This window comes from Harpegnathos saltator, unplaced genomic scaffold, assembly GCF_003227715.2.
Source record: "Harpegnathos saltator strain DR-91 unplaced genomic scaffold, Hsal_v8.6 scaffold275, whole genome shotgun sequence".
Taxonomy (NCBI): Eukaryota; Metazoa; Arthropoda; class Insecta; order Hymenoptera; family Formicidae; genus Harpegnathos; species Harpegnathos saltator.
Genome location: NW_020230067.1, coordinates 91,013 through 113,899, shown reverse-complemented (window position 1 = coordinate 113,899; position 22,887 = coordinate 91,013). Strand labels below are relative to the sequence as shown.

General features: G+C 46.8%; 1 protein-coding gene across 1 annotated transcript in view; it reads left to right on the top strand.

Moving 5' to 3' along the window:
• The first annotated feature begins 5,089 nt into the window (after positions 1-5,089).
• Positions 5,090-22,887, top strand: part of otp (orthopedia homeobox) — a 37,146-nt gene continuing 19,348 nt past the window's right edge. Inside the window, exons 1-3 of the mRNA XM_011154540.3 lie at positions 5,090-5,430; positions 10,793-10,927; positions 12,024-12,205. Of these exons, the coding sequence (XP_011152842.2) occupies positions 5,385-5,430; positions 10,793-10,927; positions 12,024-12,205 (363 nt within the window). The 5' untranslated portion in view covers positions 5,090-5,384. The remainder of the gene's footprint in view (positions 5,431-10,792; positions 10,928-12,023; positions 12,206-22,887) is intronic.

Sequence of the window (22,887 nt, the reverse complement as noted above, 5' to 3'; positions counted from 1 at the left end):
CACGATACGTTCACAGAAAGGACCTCGGTTTCGTCGCGCGGCAGGGTAGTTTTAGCCAGAGGCATTGGTTGTCTGCATTCGACACATTGTCAATTTGCCGCTGTTCGTCTCGTCTGTTTAAAATCGATCGTGCAGGAGAGAGAGAGAGAGAGAGAGAGAGAGAGAGAGAGAGAGAGAGCACATACCTGCCTACCGAATACATTTTCGGTTTACGAGTGCTGTAGACGTCATTTCCCCGTTCCCTAACAATGCGCCAAAAAATAGTCGCTTTGTTGAATTTCTGTCAACCACGCTGGCGTATCGGACCGCGCATATTATTGTCGCCGACGACTTTCGACAATTTCACACAACGATTCCAATCGAGACTATTCTTATCAACATTGAATTCATTTTTTACATGGAGCTTTTTATTTCACACGGCTACGAATGAGTAATGTCGTTCGACGACATTATCGACCATTCAATATCTACACCCGTTTTTATTCTTTGATTTGACATCGAATAAACTTATATATATCTGTTACTTTGCAGAGAGAGAGAGAGAGAGAGAGAGAGAGAGAGAGAGAGAAAGAGAGCAAGAGAGATGTGTATAATTAAGTACTCGCCTATTATATTCGTTAGCTAGACGAGAGGGCTGATTACGGTAATAACGCTTAACGTTAATAATTATCTTATGTAAAACGGTTTATTACAGAAACAGCATGACACATCCCCCTCCCGTGAAATATTGCTAAAGAAATCCCTGGAATTCTAACGAACTGCGTTCCAACTGTTCCGTAATTTAAAAAGAGACTATTCCTCGGAATACAGTCGAGATTCGCACGGAACGTGGATACGGAAGTACGATGTGGAAAATGTTGGATTAACTTGCGACGATATTCGCAGTTAATAATGAGCCGATGCCGATCGGCAGCAATCTTGTCGTCCAAACTATGATCGAAAATGAAAACCGCAAACGGTGATACATTTGAAGTATGCCGCGACTGAGAATTCCGTACGGGCGATCAGCGCATACCGCACGATATCTATTTCATTATGCCAGAGATTCCACGGTATTTTTGTAATTACATGCAACGATCATCGCCACTAACACAGGTAACACAGGTTACATCGCTCATATTGTGTTAGCGAATATTGTCGAAATTTCTCGGGGACGGCCTGTGATCGAATACTCGGTCCAGCGACATTAATTATCTTTAATCCAATTAGCCGTGTATTTGCATATGCCGACTACGATGTTTTCGAGCGCTCGCTCGAGTCTGCGCTCATTAGTGCGTTGGATATGACGCAAATGAATGAAAAATAAGTCCGCACCAGTCGCCGACGCGTCATTTGAAAAGCGTAATTAAAAATCGTGTCCCCGCCCATTTCGTGGTTTTCCTTCCGAACGCTCGGAGAACGGCGAAGAGCGGCGTTGCGCGAATGCATTATTGTACGCCACGTTGTGCGTCCCCCTCCTCGTCGTCGTCGTGCCGATCGCACGAGCAGACAATTTGTATGCTAATAACAATAACCAAATAAAACCGACCGTTCCGCTAAATCGGAAACGTACGTTTCGCCCATAATAAGGCTACCGCTTGAAATTCCGTTCGTCTCAGCTTAGAGACCACACGGACCGACGCGGTCTCTCAGACCCACCGCGACGGATATTTTATGCACGAATACGCCGAGAACGTCGCTGGAAGGGAAATGAAAAATTGAACGTTGATTACCGTCGTAGGTAAGCGGGTTGTATATCTCCCTTCGGCGATACGTAGCTAATTAAAAGACACGAGGCACACACGTGGAAAATATTAACCCACCCGTTGTCAATTATTCCCAAATTAACGGAGGAATGTGTAAGTCTGGAACGGCGGCGCACCGTGTTTATTAAATATCTTCGACATCTGCCTGCGTGTCCCCCTTTCGCGCGAGACGCAACTTGTCTCGTTTGTGCACGTCCGACCTGAACTTACATCGCGCGTTACGGAATAAGTAAACTTATTACAGCTTTCATAACTCCGCCGTGCTCCGGAGCGCGCGATATCTCTCATCAGATGCGTCTCTCATTGGCACCGCTTTGTGCGCCGCTCTGCTATATTTATATATCCGAGTTGCTGAATCAGTCATTGACAGTTGCATTGTAAATCCAAGCGTGTTATCTTGGATCACTTATAAGCGTGCAGTTGGCTGCAAGCTTTCACTCGCATGTTACTTCGTCGTTTTGAATCGCGTCAATTTGATACGTCTCTATGTGCAAAGTAATGTCTATATGAATTAAATGACGTGATTTAAGACGTTAAAAAAAGAAACGTAAAAAAAAATTCAGCCAATCACATGCTTCTGCGCGTCGGAGTAACACGCTCGGATCTGCAATATGTACATTGACCCAGTTGAGAAGATGAGAGAAGGAAGAAGTTACATAAAAAGTTAAGCTTCCTGAAATTACACACTTTACACGACGCCTTTCGATTCGCGACTGATCTTTTTGTGAAAACGAGCTACGACGACGTGGCTCTCGTATAGCCTCGACATCATTCCGCGCAAGTAATACAGTTTGGCAAGTGAACGGCGTATTTGGAAATTTCACCGTGTTATATATTACGAGCAACAGCCGTCGCGCTAGAGCAACGAGCTAGCTGCAACGCGCTATCGATTTAACGCCTTGATAAGACCGTTATTTACAAATTGTTAATGCAAACGGCGCACGGCAATTGCTGCGAAATGACGCTCGTGCGAATAACTGAGCGACTTCGAAATTCGTCAAAGTATCCGTCGTCGAAATTCGACACGGTGCGCGAGTGGAATACTCTATACACCAATTCGTGTGATGTTAATAATTAAGTGCACTAAAAGCGGCAGCAGTAGCCCAAATCCGTTTGTGCGATAGCGACAACTGCGATGGAACTGCAGCAAGTATTTACGCAACTAGCGCATATTGCACACACACATACAGAGAGAGAGAGAGAGAGAGAGAGAGAGAGAGAGAGAGAGAGAGAGAGAGAGAGAGAGAGAGAGAGGGAGGGACAGAGGGAGAGAGGGAGAGAGGGAGAGAGAGAGAGAGAGAGAGAGAGAGAGAAGATTAATCGTTTAATATTATAGATACCGAAATGGTATCTGTATTCCCGGAAAATCGAGGCGCAGTTTTAAATGCGACAGCCCGTTCTGCGCGACGTGAAACATCGCTTCGGTGCTCCTGAAAATTCTCCAAGATCGTTCGAATCTGGCGCCGGTCACGCGCTGTGTGCAAGCGCGATCGACCACACACGTGTGTCCGATATAGCCGTGATGCATTACCGCGCGAATTAATGATGGGCTTCATTTCTCGTGAGATCGCAATTTCTCGTGAAATCGCAGTACCGCGGGCTGCGACGGCGCGAGATATATTCTGCAAGGGTGCGTGAGTGCGTGTGTGTACATGCACAAGGATCCAAGGATCGATTTGTCGCGAGCGAATCTGACATATCGCGAACTATCCTATATATACGACGATATCCCGTGATTATGAAGACTGCAGGTGGATCGGCTGGCGGATCACGTATCTTTTACGCTGGTCGCAAATGAGGTAGAACCGCGCGCTCGCGATTTCGGCATCGCACGCCATCGCGAAATCGCCAGTGCTGGTCAGTGCGAGTCAGCCGGCGCGCGTCAGGCTCTACCGCGATTTCCGTTCCCGCTGCACAGGCTGCCGCGTTATAAAAAGAGGTAGCTATTGAATTAAAAGGACGTAGCGAATAAGGCGGGCCGCAATGAGAAAGTGAGATCGCGAGCAAGCGCGATTCCAGAGAGCGCGGGCGCGAGTGAGCGAGCGAGACAGCGCGCGCACGAGGGTGCGAGGGTGAGAGGAGAGAGTATTGGCGAGAGAGGACGACAAGGGTAGCGATGCGAAGCGGCAAGGACGACAGGGATGGAGACAGACTGACGGGACCGGGACGAGGAGGGAGGGCGACGGCAGAAGGGGATGAAGAGAGCGGGGGTGGAAGAAAGGCGGAGGAAATGAGAAGAAGAGGGCTCTCTCTTCGCCTTCGGCCGGCCGTCTGCTCGCACACCCCTTCTCACCCCCGCGACTCTGCGAGCGGCGCGCACCAGCGCGCGCTTGCCGGCCATAAAAATAAAATTTCAATAAATCTCCGCCGTGCGAAAACTAGTGGGGCATCCCGAGGGCGGGCAACTCGCTCATTGGAGCTGCGTTGGCGGTGGTTACCGCCTACCACAAAGCGGAGACGGCGAGGGAGACAACGAGAGAGAGGGAGAGGGAGAGAGAGACGGTAACCTGGATAGAGTTTACCTCGGGATATAGGCAACCCTCGTACAGCTGCCAACCACCGCGGCCCGGCGACTGAAAATCCGATGGTAGTACCCGCTGGGCCTGAGTTCTGGTTCTTCCTCTCTTGTCGTTTCCTCCGTCCATCTCCACCTGCCTGCCACCTTATAACGCGCCCGGCGCCTCTTTTCATCCCCGATTTCTTTCGTCGTTTTCGCGCCCGAGGTCCCGGCTTACCGTGTCGCTCCTGTCCTCCTGGAGGAGCGTGCACTCGCGTGACCCTACAGACAGACGCGTGTTCGCGCAGTTACGCGTATCGCGTCTTCGCGATCGCCGTTATATAGGACGGCGGAAGGGATGCGCTAGTCAGGGATAATTTCTGACGAGGATTCGACCGAGTCTTCCGCCCGAAGGAAACGGAGGAATCTTAAGCAACTTGAATCTAAAGCAACAATTTCCCCCCGGGAATTGCTCAGGGTTAGGTTAGGTTAGGTTCACCGTGAGATAGCAACCAACACTCACATTTGCGCATCATCTCGATCGCCGTTCCAATCGTCGTCAAGCGCCATCATCGACTGTCAAATGAGCGACAAATTTTCGGTAATCTGCAGCTAATTAGTGCCCTCCTCGCCCTCCTCGTCGGCAGCGAAAGAAAAGAAAATCTTGATCGCGATTTCGGAGGAAGGTACCACGAACGGCTAGCTACCTTCCTGATTCCAGGTTCAGTACCTGTACCTGAAGGATAGGAGCGATTTAATATCACGCCCACAACGCGGAGAACGCGACGGAGTAGGGACCCTCGCGAGCCGGGAGTGCGAACGAGAGACCGCTGGTGAGAGCGTACACACGAGCGAGACGTCGTCACTCCCGCTAAAGCAGCCGTGAGTGGGGGTGTTCGCATATGGCAGTCGGCCAGTCGGCTGTTTGCCTTCCTGGGGCACGGGCCGTTCCTCAGGCTCGCCTGTAGACTCTGATATACTCTGATCCACGGAGAGACCGTGCGTTCGCGCGTCCGTCGCCGCCAGTCCTAGTTTCCTTATTTTTCCGTGGTTCCTCGAGCTCACGGGGGTGAGGTGCTCGCGGTGTGGCGCGGATTTCCGCTTCCGCGTGCTGTATCGGAGCTACGCTCCCCGTGAGCGGCATGCTCAACAATATCACCGCTGGCGGTTCCGTACACGGTATTTCCGGTAAGTACCGTACACACTGTCATCTCATCAGTGCGCGTTTCAACGATAACAGAGAGAGAGAGAGAGAGAGAGAGAGAGAGAGAGAGAGAGAGAGAGAGAGAGAGAGAGAGAGAGAGAGAGAGAGAGAGAGAGAGAGAGAGCACCATCGAATCGGCCTACCGAGTACCTCACCGAAGTAACTCACTGTACGACAGGGGTTGATAGCCCGGAGCTGGCCGAGAGACCCGCGAAACTCATCGATTCCCGTCGCTGCGTTTCGCGCGAGGGTTCTATGGACTAAACGTTTCCGCTAAATAAACAGCCTGTATTTCGTTATTTCTTGGATTGGCAGCGAAACATGGTAAACCCAAAGCGCGAGCGTCGGTTGCGAGTGGATTCTGTCACCCTTCACCCTTCTTGACTGCACACATATACACTTACACACTCGGACCTACCAAATATCTCTTATTGTGCGGCTGTCCTCGGTGTGATTTTTAGATTGTTACCTCAACGATACGCGCAGATAATACAAACATACTTGCGCGAGCGCTTTCTCGACGAGGGCTTTCCTCGAGTCACGGTAGCTACTGATGCTCTGTCTGCTGTCGCCATCGCGCACGCCGCGCGTTCAACTTTGCACTGGTCATTTTTGTATATCCCGTCGTGTATTTCTAACTGATACTTAAAGAAGATTGGCGTGAAGAAGGTGTCGAGCGCGATTTGATCGGATTGCGAGATCGGACGAGCTGGCACTTGCACACTTGATCACCTTCAACGCGAGCTCCATCGTCCACACGCTGGAAGACGATCGAATCGTCGAGTTATATTCTCTAAATTACAGACTGCGAGAAGCTATCGGATCGAATAGTAGTATAACGTCCTTTAATCACGATCAATGTTGCCGTAACGAGGATATCTTCAATTCATTCATCCGTTGGTGCGCTTCGTATTATTACACAATCACGTCACAACGTTTCCGTAATTCCCGAAACAAACGCTAAAACGACGTCGACAACTTTCGCGAGTTCAGCTCGGTCCCGCATATTCGAACGAGCGTGCAACGGGGGTGAGAAATGCGACGGCATAATATCAATGCGGAATCAGCGCTAACTCTGCCGTTTGATATCCTCAATCTTGGATTTAAAGAGCTACGAGCCGAGTAGCATTGTCAAGCATCAGGTGTCCCATAAGAAGCACGTTTCTTCGCGGTTTTTATAGTGCGAGCTAGTCGCCGCGTTTACTCGCTGCAGAATTCCAAACCCAGCGTTTCCCGGACGTTAATCCTTACCTCGGCGTTGCGTCTTGTTGTGCCAGCGTACCACAAGCTTCTCGAAAGTAATTTCGTAAATTCGTTCATTAATCGAACAGCGAGCTAAAGAATCGTTTGAAATTTCCGTTTCAGGTTTCGGATACCACTGTATAAGAACGAACAATTATTTATTCGAGATTGAACAAGATGCAGCGTCCGGCATCGACGCCGAGCGCCCAAAGGGAAATGTCAATTCCTCTTTTTTTATCATCGCGAGACGATAATCGTGCTGAAAACAATGCGCGCAAAAACCTGCGGCTCGAGCGTTAGCGACGCTGGCGAGGTTCTTCGCGAAGCTTGTGATCGCTTTCTGCGCGAAATGTGCGAATTAATAAAATAAATAGCAGCCCTATTGTGAGCGGCCGGCGAATAATTATTACCAAAAACGCGAGCACTAGGCTTCGCGACGTTTGTTTGAAATGCTACCAATCGGGAAATTTCGCGAAGCGGTATTTTTTTTTAATGCGGCTTTGTTACTGAGCGTGTCGCAATAAATCCACATTTTTTATTATGCTTATCAATAAAATATAAATTTGCCGAGTGCGAGTTCGCGAATTCCATGCTTGATCAATTTGATTTCCATCGTCCGCCGGTTGGCGTAGGGACTCTTTCGCCCGGCTAATCCACTATGAATATAATCTTACCGAATGGCTGCGGATTCAAATTAATATTGTGTTTTTCGCTATAAAATAATGATCATTTCAATCAACGTTCTCTCGTGTTCGTTCAAGAGGAGATGCATTTTTTCGCACCTTCGGCAAGCGGGGCGACATTCGCAAAACTTCCGTAAAATGTCTAACCTAATTATAAGACAATGATTATGTCTGGATAATTAACGAGTTGCTCGATTTTTATACCATGTACGATACATGTACTTCTGACGCGCGTCGCGTATTATCGTATCCAACAGAGCTGCAGAATATGGAATATCCTTTTTCTCTCTCTTCACGCGACTATTTCAATTCTCCCAAAGGTCAGTGGAGTAAAAAAATCCACACTAAGGACAGACTAAGAGTAGACAATCGTGCGGAGAAAATAGCGTGTTGTTGCGTCGGTAACAACACGTGACGCACGCGCGTCTTGCTTCTCCTCGGTCTCAAGAAAGCCGCTTCTCGAGTTTGATGATCTTAATTACCTCAACACTGATTACATTACGCGGGAAGTTGAGGAACGATTTAGAGAGTCAGAATATTGCAGGGTGAAACAAGAACTGGGCGCACGCGTTAACACGGCTCCAGAGGATCACGCGCGCGATTCTTCGTGTCTTTTCGTCGCGACCGACCGCGGCAGCGTCTCGCAACGTTTCCGGCCGGCCGTTCGTATCTCTGAAAAATCCTCGTGTCATCTTTCGCAACTTGTAACATCGTCTTTCGTTTGGTCTTGTTAGATAAAACGCCCTCGCAATCGTCGGACAGACTCAACCTTTAAAGCGGTTTGCGGGATTTACTTTGAAATAATTTGAAGAAATCCCTCCTTCGACGCGAGGGATTTTGCCCAAAGTTTCGCGTCGATCACGCAGCGCTCGCACGTGATTACGGGCGAGTTCACGCGAACGCTTACGATGAATCTCGCAAGCTTCTCGTCGCGCTAATCGCTAATCGCGCTAATAAGTCGCGCTGATCCATCTTCCGTCGAATGCGATTAAACATATACATAACGGCTGATCAATCGGCAACCGCGCGAAGAGAGACCACCGCCGCCTTCAATTATCTCCCTTCAAGCAGTGCGATATTGAAAATGCGAAGTTCCGCCGTCGGAAACGGGTGAGCGCGGTCGCGCGTTCGAACCCGCGCACACAATTTCGCGTCGGCCTCGCTTCAAGTGCGCGTCCGTTAAAATTTTTTATGATATACGTTAATTGCATTTGGTGCGCATCGGTGCCATCCATTGAGACAAGGCGGGCGCCGCCGCTCGTGAGCGCTCGTGACACGCGAATAAATACGTCTGTCACGACATTTCCGGATAGTAATGTGATTTATGACTTTATTATTCAGACGTTTCTGCGCGTGGCGGACTGTCAATCACGAAGTTTTCGAACGCCGATAAATACGCGGCCGAGTGTTATCAAAATTTCTTCCTCTTTTTTTTTGCCGTCGCCGCAGCCACCTCCTCGCGTATCCTGAATTACTGCGGAATCGAACCGAATTGGCGGCGAGTAGTTACGTCGCTATATTAGATGAGAGAGTAACACATACACACACACACACACAGAGAGAGAGAGAGAGAGAGAGAGAGAGAGAGAGAGAGAGAGAGAGAGAGAGAGTGAGAGAAGGAGAGGGAAAGGAAAAAATACACGCGCGCGGAACGGACAATTAGCTGCACGTCGCGGGAGCGATCCTTTAGTAATTACCGTCTTAATTTGATTAAGACTTCCGATAATCCGGTCAATTAATGCGGGATTAAATAATCATTCTCAGTCATTAACAAGAAGAAGGAAGGTACGGCCTCGAAGTAATGCGGCTGTAATTACGCGCGAGGACGGTAAACGCATCGGCGGGGCGAATTGTTCCTTTTCCATTAGCTGGTATAAGTTGAGTTGCGCGCGACATCGCATACGAGCCACTTTTCGAGTTTTCCTGTGCGATGAGACAAAGTTCGCCATCGTAAGGGGCGTAAGGGGCGAGGGGGAGAAGGAGGGATACGCGACGAACACATCAAAGGAACTCTCACCGAAATCTAGCAGTATAAAAGGGACCCGTAGACACCGTCGCTACTACGTCACTAAAATCCAAATAAAATCATCAGGGCCTGTAAAACTAAAACACGAATAAAGACCTGTCGTAAAAAGTTCATTCATACCGGGTATTCCGTTCAGCGGCGAAGCCTCGCTACACGGTGGTCCGATAATTCGGTATCGATTCTGGGGATTTGTACGGCTCCGTAATTACGAGCGAATGGAACAAATAAAAATTTTAACTTCATCAATTATGTTGCATATGGACATAATTGTACGATATTTAGCCTCTGCGCTCGTTTATTGTTAATAATTAACGCAATCAAGTAGATTAAATAGAGAACGGTCGAGAAATAACAAATGCTTTCGAGCACACCTTGCAAAACGAACGGACTTCTCGGAAACTTTTTTCATTCAATTTATCTAATTTGATGGGAAATAACAGCGCGCGTCTCACCGGAGAATTCGACGTTGGCTCGTCGAAATTCACAATCGTAGAAATTGAAAATACCTCCGTGCGATCGGCGCGGCGGGAGCTTTTGCGCCGAGCGCTCAACTTTATATGAAATTCCTCGTGCTTGCAAATGCGCGCGTCTAACAAACGGCAGTTTTAGATAAGCCGTCTCGTCGTTTCAAACTTTTTTACATTCGCCTGTATCTCGCACGAATAGGGCGATTCTCGGAGCGTAGGCGGGCAGACATTTTTTTTTATCGGCACTCCTCTTCTCGCTCGCTCGCGACAAGCAGACGCATCTTCTGCGTCGCGAACGGGTCTACCTGACTAAACTAGTTTACCTCATTACGTAAGCACCTTCGACAATGCACAACGACGTGCGATACCGCCGCGATCAGGCACACGGTCCGAGAAATGTGGATGTTGGTCTGACATGGCGACCCTTCGCAACATACACACACACGTGCGAGTTCAACATTCACATATACACACGCAAAGTTATACATACATGTGCACATGAGGCTACATACACATACAATCACATCCACACACATCATGCATATGTGCTCATGTGACCGTGTAAGTGTATATCTGCGTGTGTACGTGTGCATGTGGAAAATCGAGACATGTGTTTGCTCGCCTAGAAGCCGAAGTACGGTGACGATTCTCGCACCTCCTCGCTAAGTGATCCGTACGCCCCTCGGCCAGCTTCTGCTCCTATACAAATTTAAACTACGTAGAGCGGACGCGTGTGGGGAGATGTGCGTGGAGCACGAGGAAGCCCGGCGAAGAAAAAGTGAAGGGAATAAGAGAGAGTAGAGTAGAGTAGAGAGACAGGCAGAAAGCGAGAAAAAAAGAAAGAAACGTATCGGAAGAGAACTGAAGCGGCTCGTATTTTCTTTCTCTTTTTCCGCTTCTTATCCTCCCTGCTGCCTGGTGCTCGCAGGAGTGAAGGATGCGCCGGATTTGAAGCGGTACGAGAAGGAGCACGGAGTGCTGGGTGTGAATTTGGGCTCCAGTCTGTCTGCGGGTGGTGGCCTCGCACTTCATCAGGAATTGATCATGACTATGCCCGGCGCAGGTAAGCTAGCATTTGAGAAACGTCCGGCTTCGTTAGTCGATGAATCAATCGCGCGCACGTAGAAAGTGAGAGAGAGAGAGAGAGAGAGAGAGAGAGAGAGAGAGAGAGAGAGATTGAATGGCTGGCGCGAGTCGCGAACTTTAACCCTCGATCCAAGGACTTATGAACGAGCCTGTCCGCGAGTGTCTGCTATATTCGTGTTCGGAAAATATTTCCACAACAGAAAAGTGTGCATCGCGAGGTGGTTACAAATTTACAACGGCGGGATGAGAAAGAAGTTAAGAATTTGATTGTTTTGTTTTTCGTTCGCGTCTCTCATTTGCATTACGATGTGAGGTAGCGTCGTCGTGAACTGGTTATGAATGGCTTGAAGTGAGATAAGTATAGATAATCGCGCCCGAATTTATACGTGCATATATATACACACACACACACGCGCGCGCGCACACACACACATACACACACACACACACACATAATCACACACACATACATTTGGATTATATTTATTCATTAAGTGAATGGGAGAATGACGATGGCGAATGTGAAAATAAGTCGCATCGATCTTCTATGAATCCTGGGTGAGCAGCCGTGATAAGCGCGCGGGATATTCTCAGAATGGATTGCGCGATATTTGCATCGCGAGTTAGAAGATCGGGAACCATTTCCCTGAAAAAGTTCACGCGGACGACGCCTCGGATTTCTCCTCGGGATCGTTTCAAGGGACGCGTAGCGTTTCGGCCGTTTACATCGAGAAATTCACCGCATGTTTTTACCAACGCTCTTTTTATATTTACCGCAATCAGCTGGCTACTACTTCTCGAGCCGAATTCCTTCGACGTACATACGTTAAACTGTAATCGCAATGACTGAACTTTGCACGTGGATAATCTTGATTGTTGAACACTTAGAGCGATGGAAAATACTTTGTGCGATAATACATATTAATATAACAGTAAGATAATAACAATCGTGTCTTTTAACCAATAGCCCCTTAACATTGCGGATTAAAGGATAACGTATGTCGCAGAAGGTCGATCTTTGCAATTGCAATGTTATTTCGTTTACGTTATCCGACGGTTGTTGCGCGTTCTAGGGAGCGCAGCGGTGATCGGGCAAGGTGATGACAAGCCTGCGAAGCAAAAGCGACATCGGACGCGGTTCACACCGGCACAGCTCAACGAGCTGGAAAGGTGTTTCGGCAAAACTCACTATCCGGACATCTTCCTAAGAGAGGAAATCGCTCTAAGGATCGGCCTCACGGAAAGTCGCGTTCAGGTAGGTGTGGTCGGAATGATATAGTCCCCCCCTCTGTGTTGCTCAGTCTCCCCCCGCCTTCCCACGTTGCCCACCCGTCGGCACGAAATGATTAATCCAGCATGCGGCAGAGCTTATCGCGTGACCGCGCGTTTACCGTCGTCGTGCCGGAATTACGCGAATTTCTATATGCAGACGTTGCACGTATTAAAATGGAGCGGTAATCCGCGGCCGCGCGCGTGACGTTCCCGACGTACGCGTCCGCTCGGCGTATTCTCTCGAATCGCGGAAAGACAACACCGCGTGATTCAACTTTCTTGCGAACCGGGAATTCATTGTTGCTTTTTTTTTTTTCCTAGAGAACTGCAGAATTTCACCATTTATGACGCACGCGCTCGCCGCGACGATTGATTTACTTACGTAAACGGCTTGACTGTTTGTCGCACCCTGACGTTACGACGTTACGATTGCACGATGTTGATTGAAATATTACGCGAGTTTCAAGGCGGTGTTAAGAGCGGTGCAAAAGCGATGAGCAAATGAGAGAAGAGTTGCGCGACGTTGTGAGCTTTTGTAGCCACGGCGATTTTGTAAAGCTCTCGCGCCGATGTGACGTACGGCGTTTGATGCGCGAAAGTTTACCGACACTCGCGTTTCGCGTAACTGAGCGATACGAAACGGTAAGGGGTTACAAGGTAGCACATAAATTGTCGCGGTGACCTCGCGGGTATCCTCGGAACGCATACCCAGACAGTATAGCGGAACTCCGGCGGAATCAATTGTGCCGGCCTACTGTGGCTTTTTGGGATTAAAGTGAAACTTGGAGCAGCGGCTAAGCCCTCGCTCTGCGGGGTTCCGAATTTTGGTGGTGGGTTGTGAGACGACCGCGCAAACTTTCTGCAAGCTCGCAATTCCTGTGTCTACCGTCAGGAATTTCGGGATCGAAGATCGGGAAGTCTCGAACGCGGTTTCCGCTGCTTCCCCTCCTCCGCCGCGATATGCCACGATCTTCCCTTCCCTTCCGCCTTTTTTGCCTGTACGATAGACCAAACTTGTTATCATTCGACTTCTAATGAAGCTCACGGGATTGAATCCCGCGAGTTAAATTCGCAGAGGAATGGCTAATAGTCCTGCGGTATTATATTAACAGGACGAAATGCAAAGGACCGAAAATAGTGGCAAACACATTAGCGAGGAGCATTAAAAATAGACGGCTCGCTCATAAACGTCAAATCAGATTAAAAAGCATCGCATATCGAGTGCGCCTTCCGCGTTACTTCTTAACGAGGATAATGTGTTTTTCGAAGCAAGAATACACTCTTCATTTCCGCAGTTTAGCTAAATACGGAGTCGATCGAAATTTACGATATCTCCTCGAACGAAACAAAAATTTTCGCGTATCTGTTCCAGTCGTGTAAAGATTCAGCGACTTTACCGTTTGGTATAGTTCAACACTTCTATTGATATTCGTTCGCTTTAATAATCGAACTATTTTATCAGACATTTTCTTCGCGGAATCAGATATCTCGCGCGAACGAAACGATCCCATTTGATGAATCACCGATTCGTTTAACGATCGCTTCAACCCCATCGCGAGCTTGATCCAACGCTCTGGAAAAAACGAGAGGAAACGGCTTTCCCTCTCCGCGGGACGTCAGCTGACAGAACTTTTTTAAGTCTCCGGGGCACGTCCAGAAAAACGGAGTTAATAGAAATTCATGAAAATTTTATTCGCAACTCTGAGGCGTCAGTCAAGCCGGGCGTTGTGCCGCATATCAAGCAGCCACGCTGCTCCGTCCCTTTCGCGCACGTTCGTGTATAAATTCGCACATGTGAGTTATCAGATATACATATATATATATATGTATATTGTATATTTATTTATACATACGTATATATATATATATATGCATGCCCCCTTGTTCTTCGCTCTGCGTACAATAAAATGGCATATCGCGCTGACGGTGGGAATAGTTATCCCGATAGGTAGGATCGTAGAGAAGATATTCTCTACGAGATTTCTCTAAGATTTATTCTCGTGGAGATACCTTTAGCACACGGTGAAAAAAGCTTCTAAGATCGGTCGTCTGACGCCAGAGACTGTAGATACGTAAATTTTAATTTACGACCTTTGTTACTTATTGATTACCCCTTTTCGCTAGCATGTCTAAAATCTTTTCCAAACACTGATACGTGACTATATCGTGTTACTCTCAAAAAAACTAAATCAGACTAGACACTCGTCTTTCTTAAATTTATGATTAAACACGCGAGGAAAATTGTGCTTTATTGGGTTTCTGTTGAATGACCGATGATAAATTTCCGCTGTCACAAGCAAATTATCCGACTCGCGTCTAAGTTCGACCGACGTTGATCAAGCGCAAAAACATGCTGTTGAGATATTACGCTTCGGGCTAGGATGTGAAATTATGCGAGTCTTTGTGAACTCAAACAGCGTTATAACAATTGCCCTTACTCTATGTCGCCGGAGATCAATGCGATTTACGTGTACACATGCACTATGGAGGATGACGCTTCGTGAGCGTTGAAGTTGGTCACTCACGTTCATCGCACGTTGATATTCAACGACGTCCAGGTCCACCGGTGAAATTCTCCGTTGCGTCCCGCTCGTATCACTCCGCATTCGTCCGGCCTCCTCAGCATTCGGCCGTTATTCCACGTCGATTGCACTTCGCTTCGCTTCATTTCACTGCACTGCGCTGCATCGCACTCGCGACCGCTCGCGATAACTTCGACGGCGCTTAACGATTTAACGAAGAGTATATGGTAAACTCCGGCGCTCGAACAATACACTCGCGAGTCGCGAATCGCGAACCGCAGATTATGCTTTTTTTTCGTTCTAACTTTCAATTTCCTTTAAACTTGCAAGATCAACGGAAAATCGCGAGATATCAGAAAGTAAACAGAGGCAAATATAGCAAAAAAGGAAATAAACAGAAGTGAAAAAAAAGGTTAACGAATTATTAGAATAGAATGTTGATTAGAATGTTAGATTATCAAAGCTGTCGTGAATATAAACTTAGATTCATAGTTTCGGCTTGTGTATCAATGGGAACTGGAAAAAATATCTCGCGTCCCACGGACAAAACAAAGTTTTCGTCCCGTGATTCCCAATTTAAAAAAAAAAAAACTAATGTACGTATTGAATTTAGCGATGACGTCAACTAAGATGACTTTATAATCCATTGTGTATAAATGATCCTAATATTTCGAAAAACGAATGTACATCTCGAATTTAATGAGGACGTCAATCAAAACGACTCTATAGTCCGTCGCGTATAAAAAAATTCTGAAAATTGATGATCGCAACGGTATCGTGAAATCTGCGCGTGATTTACGCATGATTTTTGAGTTTAGCGACGCAATATTGATGCACATTTTTACATCGCTTGAGACAATCCGGGGTACGCGTTATGTAAATAATTTCATCAAAAATATCTTTTACGTCTTATATCAGAGATAATACTTATTCACAACTTTTATATGCACTCTTGTTTAATATTAAAAGATTAAAAATACATTAAACGTACAATTCTTGTATTGGGTGAGTGCAAAAGTTCGTGCGGAGTTTCAATAGATGGAGTTATAAGCGTCGTAAAGTGTTGTCATTAATACTTCCATCTACATATTATATAACGTTGGAAAGGTGACGCCTTCAGCTGTTATTAAAAAAAAAATCATTTGTTTTCATACAAACTGCTTCGAGAAATATCACTTTAAAAATGAGTATCGATAAGGTGCATTTACGGCATGTTATGCTTTACGAGTTTCGGAAGGGAATAAACGTTGCCGCAGCCGTAAAAAACATTCAGGATGTTTATCAGGATGAAGCACCAGCTAAACGAACTGTGGAATAATGGTTTGCTAAATTTCGGCGCGGAGAATTTAACCTTGAAGACGAGCCACGCTCTGGTCGACCTTCTGACATTGATGACGATGTTTTGCGTACTTTAGTGCTCAATAATCCGCGAATTTCAACAGAAGAAGTTGCTACAGCACTAAACGTTGACCGATCAACCGCTTTTCGGTGTTTAAAAAAGATGGGATTCGATTTGAAGCTCGATATATGGGTGCCCCATTTGCTGACCGAGAAGAACAAAATCAAACGAATTTCTGCAGCCGTTTCTTTACTCGGGCGGCTCAATAACGAGTCGTTTTTGGATCGACTAGTGACGGGCGATGAGAAATGGGTCCTCTACAACAATGTTCAGCGCAAACGGACATGGAAACAATCAGGTGAGCATGGTGACGCAATGCCAAAGGCCAGTTTGCACCCGATGAAGGTGATGCTCTCTGTTTGGTGGGATTGCAAGGGCATAATCTATTTCGAGCTTCTCCCCGCTGGCGAAACGATTGATTCGGACAAATACTGTCGCCAATTAATCAATCTGAATCGAGAAATAAAAGAGAAACGTCCGATTTTGTCAAATCGCAAGGGAGTCGTCTTTCATCACGACAACGCCAGACCACACGTTTCGAAAAAGACGCTGCGCAAACTGAAGAGCCTGAAATGGGATGTCTTAACGCATCCACTATTCTCCTGATATCGCACCATCTGACTATCACTTGTTCCGGTCATTGCAAAATTATTTAAATGGAAAAAACTTTGACTCTTTGGAGGCCTTAAAAAACGGCGTCTCTTCGTTCTTCGAATCTAAACCGCGCAGTTTTTATGATCGAGGCATCCGTATGCTGCCAGAACGTTGGGAAAAGATTATAGAAAACGATGGAGAATATACCATTGATTGAATAAAGATTTTTGTTTGCCTAATCACTGTGTGACTTTTACTCACAAACTCCGCACGAACTTTTGCACTCACCCAATACCTGCTAAATAAGGCATTTATAAAAAAGCTATCTCCTGATTGTTTCGAGCCATGTATTTTGTGCAAAATATCTATAAGACTAACAAGAGGAAGCTACGATATGGAGGTCACCGTTTTTAGTAAAACTTTAGGAGGTGACTCTACATCGAAAAAAAGTGTACACATGTGCGAGCGTTTTGTCCAATGCTCATACTGGACCGGGAAATAAAATATTTGGTTTTTGAAATAGCGTTATTTACTTTATTTCCTTAAAGTAACTTTGCAATTTAAATATAATGAGAAATCATATCATATCATTACATTCTATATGATTTGAGTTTTTTTCTTAAAATGGAACAAGAAGAATATTATGTCTGGCAGTCGTCGTTTATAATGGGAAATCACTCATATTTGAAAACACCTCATAATGCTGAATTGGTATCTTTCTGAACATAAGATTAATGCGTAGGTATCTCTACGTCAGAACCTTCTCTATCTTTGAGAAATTTAACGAAAATGTCTTCGGACTGGTAGGTTCTTAAAATTTAAATCTAATACATCTAATACATCTAATACATTTCTACATCTTGCAACATTTAGGATAATACATGATGTAGAAGCATTCAAAGCATAGTGACGAATTACAGTAAACACAATTTACGAAGGAGGGTTTCCTACAAGTTTTTCAACGTAATGAGCTATTTTTTCGCCAATTAAATACGACCTGCGAGATACATTTTCTCTGTGAGACATTGCGATAACACCTCTTTCCAATAAAATGTCACGACAAACTTTTAATACGTCTGCTATGTCATTATGTTTCATCACACCGTTATTCATTCTGTTCGTGAGATTTTGAGACATGATGAAAAACACAAATTATAAGCTACGTAAATAAGTGAAATTCAAGTCAAGATTCAAAAAGGCCGCCGAATTCAGAATCAAATTAAAATCCAAAGGGAGATCGAATTCAAAACAGAATTCAAAATGAAATTTAAAATTAGGTCAAATCTAGAGCCAAGTCGAAACCAAATTCAGTTGAAGTGTAATCGAATTCAATCCAAATTCAAGTACGAAGATAAGATGAAATCGAGAGCTTAAATGTATCTGTAAAAATCAGGAAATAGCAATTGGTAAGACAATGACGTGCAACATGATGAACTACAGAAAGACTGTGATAGTACTTGAACAAAATGTAGAATATGTATGCACCTCCAGACGCTATAAATCACTTACTTACAATTAAATTGCTTACCTATTTTATCAGATATAGGGTTCAAATGCTTTGTAGCTTGGACGTAAAAAGATTCAAAAGCTTGTAGCAGTCCAAATTTTGCAACATGCGAAACAAATTATCAATCAGTCGACATCTTTTAATAGATTTTCAAATGTTTTTCTTGACTTTCACGTAAAAAATAGAAAAATTTATATGATTTTTCATTATATTTAAGTTGCAAAGTTACTACAAGAAAATAAAAATATTTTATTCCTCGGTCCAGAATGAACATCAGACAAAACGCTCGGACACGTGTACACTTTTTTTCAATGTAGAATCACCTCCTAAAATTTTATTAAAAACACAGTGACCCCCACATCGTAGCCTCTTTTTGTAAGTAAATTAACTCCGACAAATTTAATAAACACCTATCACTTGCAAACCTAACGTCTTTCATTTCGTGACTCACCGATCTTCATTTTTCTGACTCACCGATAAATCAGGAACTCAGGATCGGCCGCGTTCAGCTACAGATCTGTAGTACAATTTCATTGATCAGAATTACACGGTCGATTTCACGAAAGAGTTTGCATAGACACACGCGAGTTAACCATTCGCGATCGCACAATTCAACAAATATTATCCCCACAGCTATGTCCCAATTTTCCGATCGCGAAGGGCTGAACGCGACAGTGCGGCAAGAGTGTGGTAAATCTACTTTCAAGCCGACCCTGCTCGGCCCGAACCGGATCCTCCGGTACGACATCCGCGTCCTGCGTCGGAACTGCACCCCCGAGAACCGCACCCATCGCGTGGCCGCGAGCTCTGTCGAATCTGGAACAAAGAGCGAGTTTCCGATCAGTCGTGAGAGATGAGTGTCGCCGCACGGAAGCTGCGTGCGTTTCTTTAAAACCGAAAGATATGAAAGCATAATATCTTAATAGTCATCAAGACCTCGGGATATTGCCGCTGCTTAGAACGACGCTGGCACGCACTCGCGAAATATGTAACGCGCAATTTTTAGCATAAAAAGTTTAATACAACGAACCTTTCGCACGATTGACTCGCAAGAGCGGAGAATCGTGCGCGATGCCTCCCGATCCGCTTACCTTCGCGTCAAGGTTTGTTATGATCGCTCAGCAGTTACGATATATACCTCACGGTGTATCTTTGCGACTGTGGTCACGTGTCCTTTAACCCTCTTGTGGTTCTGTTTACTGGTAGAAATTAATATCAAAATGGTTAAATTTTTTCTGCGGAGGAAAATATTTATTTTTATATTTCATAATACTTTTTTCGAACGTGCTGATTTCAAATTTGAGATTGTCCTTGCAAACTTCAAAATGGCGGATCAAAAATGGCGGACCTGGAAATAATAAATCTTACCCCGAGTCAGACTCGGGTCTAACCGGGTAAGCCGGTTAAAGGTCGACGAGACGCGCCGTTACGTTATTTATTCGCTTGTCTCACGCTCGCTACATCGCGCTATTAATATTACTGCCCCGTGCGATATTAATGTTACACATTATTTTGTAATGTTATGCTTTATGTACGTTTATTGCGGCGTCTCGTTCAAACCGCCGCGCCGAAGCGCGTAACGCGAGAGACAAGCAGCGCGCGTCGGGTTTCGCGTCGGGATGGTCAATTAGCGTCGCGAGAAAGACGCAGCGACGAGTTCATGTGTGTCTCCTGCCTTTTCAACATGGAACATATTTCTCCGCGATTTCGACGACCTTCAGCTTTTACGCGCGGCGATTTGCAAAAGTCGGACGGAAGTTGAGCCCGACGTGTTCGCGTCACTTTCACGCCCCGCTCCGATCCAGTCCGCGACTTTCGTCGGCCGAGATCGCGCGCGCACGCGACACATTGACCCCGGGCGCGCACTTTCCGGAAGTGTTTAACAAATTAGTGGTTTCAAAGTCACCCAACCCCGGGCACCTTCCTCGGGCCACCCCGCCGGAGGCCGTCTTGTGCGTGTTCCTCGTTCGACGGTGAACGTCGGCAAAGGTTCGCGTCGAGCAGGCGGGAGTGCGGAGGGAAGAAGCGAAAGGAAAAGAGATAAAGCAGGAAAAAGGAGGGAAAGCGAACTGGGATTCGTAGGTCTGTCGGGCGGCAGGCTGCCTAATTGAAAGAGGTTTTCCATGGGCGAGGGTAGACATCAGCGTGAACGAAGCGTTTCCAAGGAAACCCGGCGGCGGGCACTCGTGTGGAGAGGGCCTTCGGCACCAATGGGGCTGCGAGGGAAAGGCGCCGGCGCTTAGCATCGCGCTATACTATCGAGCGTCGCTATCAAAGGTTTCTTGACTTGCCATGGCGGATCCATCGCGTATTTTGAGAACGACTTAAACGAATACTTCGTCGTTCGCTCGTCCTTGCCGCGCTTGTCTCCCCCCTTTTTTTTTTAATTACGCGTCGTCGGTTTATCGACTATTGGCTCCGCCGATGACCAGTCTCCCGCTGGGACACCCCGATCGCGCGTTCGCACCTTTCTCTGCTCTCCCCCGCCCCCCCCGCCCCACTGCACCCCAGAGTCCGCGTGAGATACTTTCTCCGGCCGAGACGGCACCACTTTTATATTTAGAGATTCGAGACGTCGCACGTGCACCGCTGAATTATGAATCGCTCAAGGGTCGAGGAATTTCCTCCAAGCGTTCCTCGGGGTGGACGCGTCGATGCTGACGCGCGTTGCGCGCGATCCGGAGGATCGTGGGCGCTGATGAATTGTTATCATTCGCCTCTCTCTCTCTCTCTCTCTCTCTCTCTCGTGAAAAATCCAATTTGAAAGCTCGCTCCGCACGCGCGTTTTTGCAGCACGCGCGGCACCCCCCGCCGCCGCCGCCGCGCTGTACGCGACCGGCGTAAGTTGCGACACTCCGTGCGCGTCATTGACACGGTAAATGTAATAGCTCTGTTGTATAATCGTTGCATTAATGGGTAGAAAATTGCTCGTTACGAGTGCGTTGCGCGTAATAGCGAGCTCTTCCCTGCCCTCTATCTCCCTGATAACTGCGATAGGTGCACGATAGTTACACGCCGATTGTTCCGCTTGGCGCGCCCGATAGGTATTGCTTATCCAATCATCCTTTACGCGCGTGCTGGGCCTCTCTTTAAATTTCATCGAGCGGTCCTTCGCGTGGACGCTCGGCGAGGGTCGCGTGGCGAGGGCGGTGTCGGTCTCGAAAAGAGAGCGCGCGCGTTTGTTTTCCCTTTTTTTTTGTTTTTGACCTTTTCCACGTTTCATGCTCCGTACATACCTCGGAGCATGAAAAACGACACACGCGCACGCGTTGCGCGCGCTTGTGCGACTCCGCGATTACTCTATTATTATTATACAAAGAATCGAGAGGTATTTTTACATACGCGCGCGCACACACACACACACACATGCACGGACGCAAGCGCGCACGTACGCACGCACAGTGCGCCGCGATATCGTGCGTATGGAGCGCGCGGCGATTAATTCCCAAACGAAAGGAAGCTTTTTGTCGTTAACTCTCGGCGCACTCAAAATTCATCAGTGCCGCGAGTACGCGCTGCGCGCGATTGGTAGGATTTCGCGTACGAATCGGCACAGAGCGAGAACGGTCCCACACGGTGAGATTAATCAGTCATCATTTTTCCGGATCGCGCACAATGCTGCGCGGCGTAACAATGAGAAGCATCCGTGATTAGCAACAAAATACTTGAAATAGTATAATGAAATATTACTGTGGGTAAGCGGGGGTGGGGTAATGGGGTCAAGAGGGGGTGACGGGGGACCGGGGGGGGGACCGGGGTCCATCGATTTGTAGTTTATTACCGTTGCTGCGCGAAGAGAGCCGTAATTGCTGTTCCATCTCTAATTCCCGTTAATGAACAACTATTAAATTGCACGATAACGCATCGTGAGAACTGCTGTGCAAACAACAATTACTTCGAAGTGGCATTACGCAGCTATTTCGAATTATGTGTAACATTTAATTAACGTCTTAATACGATTATTGTTGCGCTGCGAACTCGTTAGCGCGACGATACGTATTGCTTGAGATAGGCGACGAAGGAGACGCGGTGTCGACTCTTTCTCTCTTTCTCGCACAGTGTTGCAAAGTTTCGCGGCTATAGCGCGACTATCGCCGAATTCAGCAGATGTGACAGCGGCTATGTATCAAATGGCCCCGCGTTCGCTCGAAATAAAATAATTAAGAGCCGCCGACTTTATCGCTGAAAAATGCACAAGCTTTTGGTGAACGTTCACTCCGCTTAATTAGCCGTAATGGATATAATGAATTTTATATTAGACCGAGTTTTATTATTTTCGAATAAAAAAAGGGAACGTGCAAAAAAAAGGGATAACCCGCGCGCACCTTCCCCTTTGTAATCGCGATGCACCAACGGCGATGTGGCGCATCGCGCGGATCATCCCCTTCGTTGTTGCGTCGAAGCAGCCGCGAGGTTGCCGCTGACGTTCGGCATGCGCATGCGAAAGAGCGAAAGAGCGTAATGACAGACTCGCGATACACGCTTCGACGCCGATCATTTTAAGAGCTCGGTGAATTGTGGAGTGTAATTTCGAAGAGAACGAAGAGAGAGAAAAAGACGGGGTACGGGCGGGGGGCGGGGGCGGGGGATAATTTGATGTACGACAAATAAAAACTGTCGAACGATCAAGATGATTTTGCAAA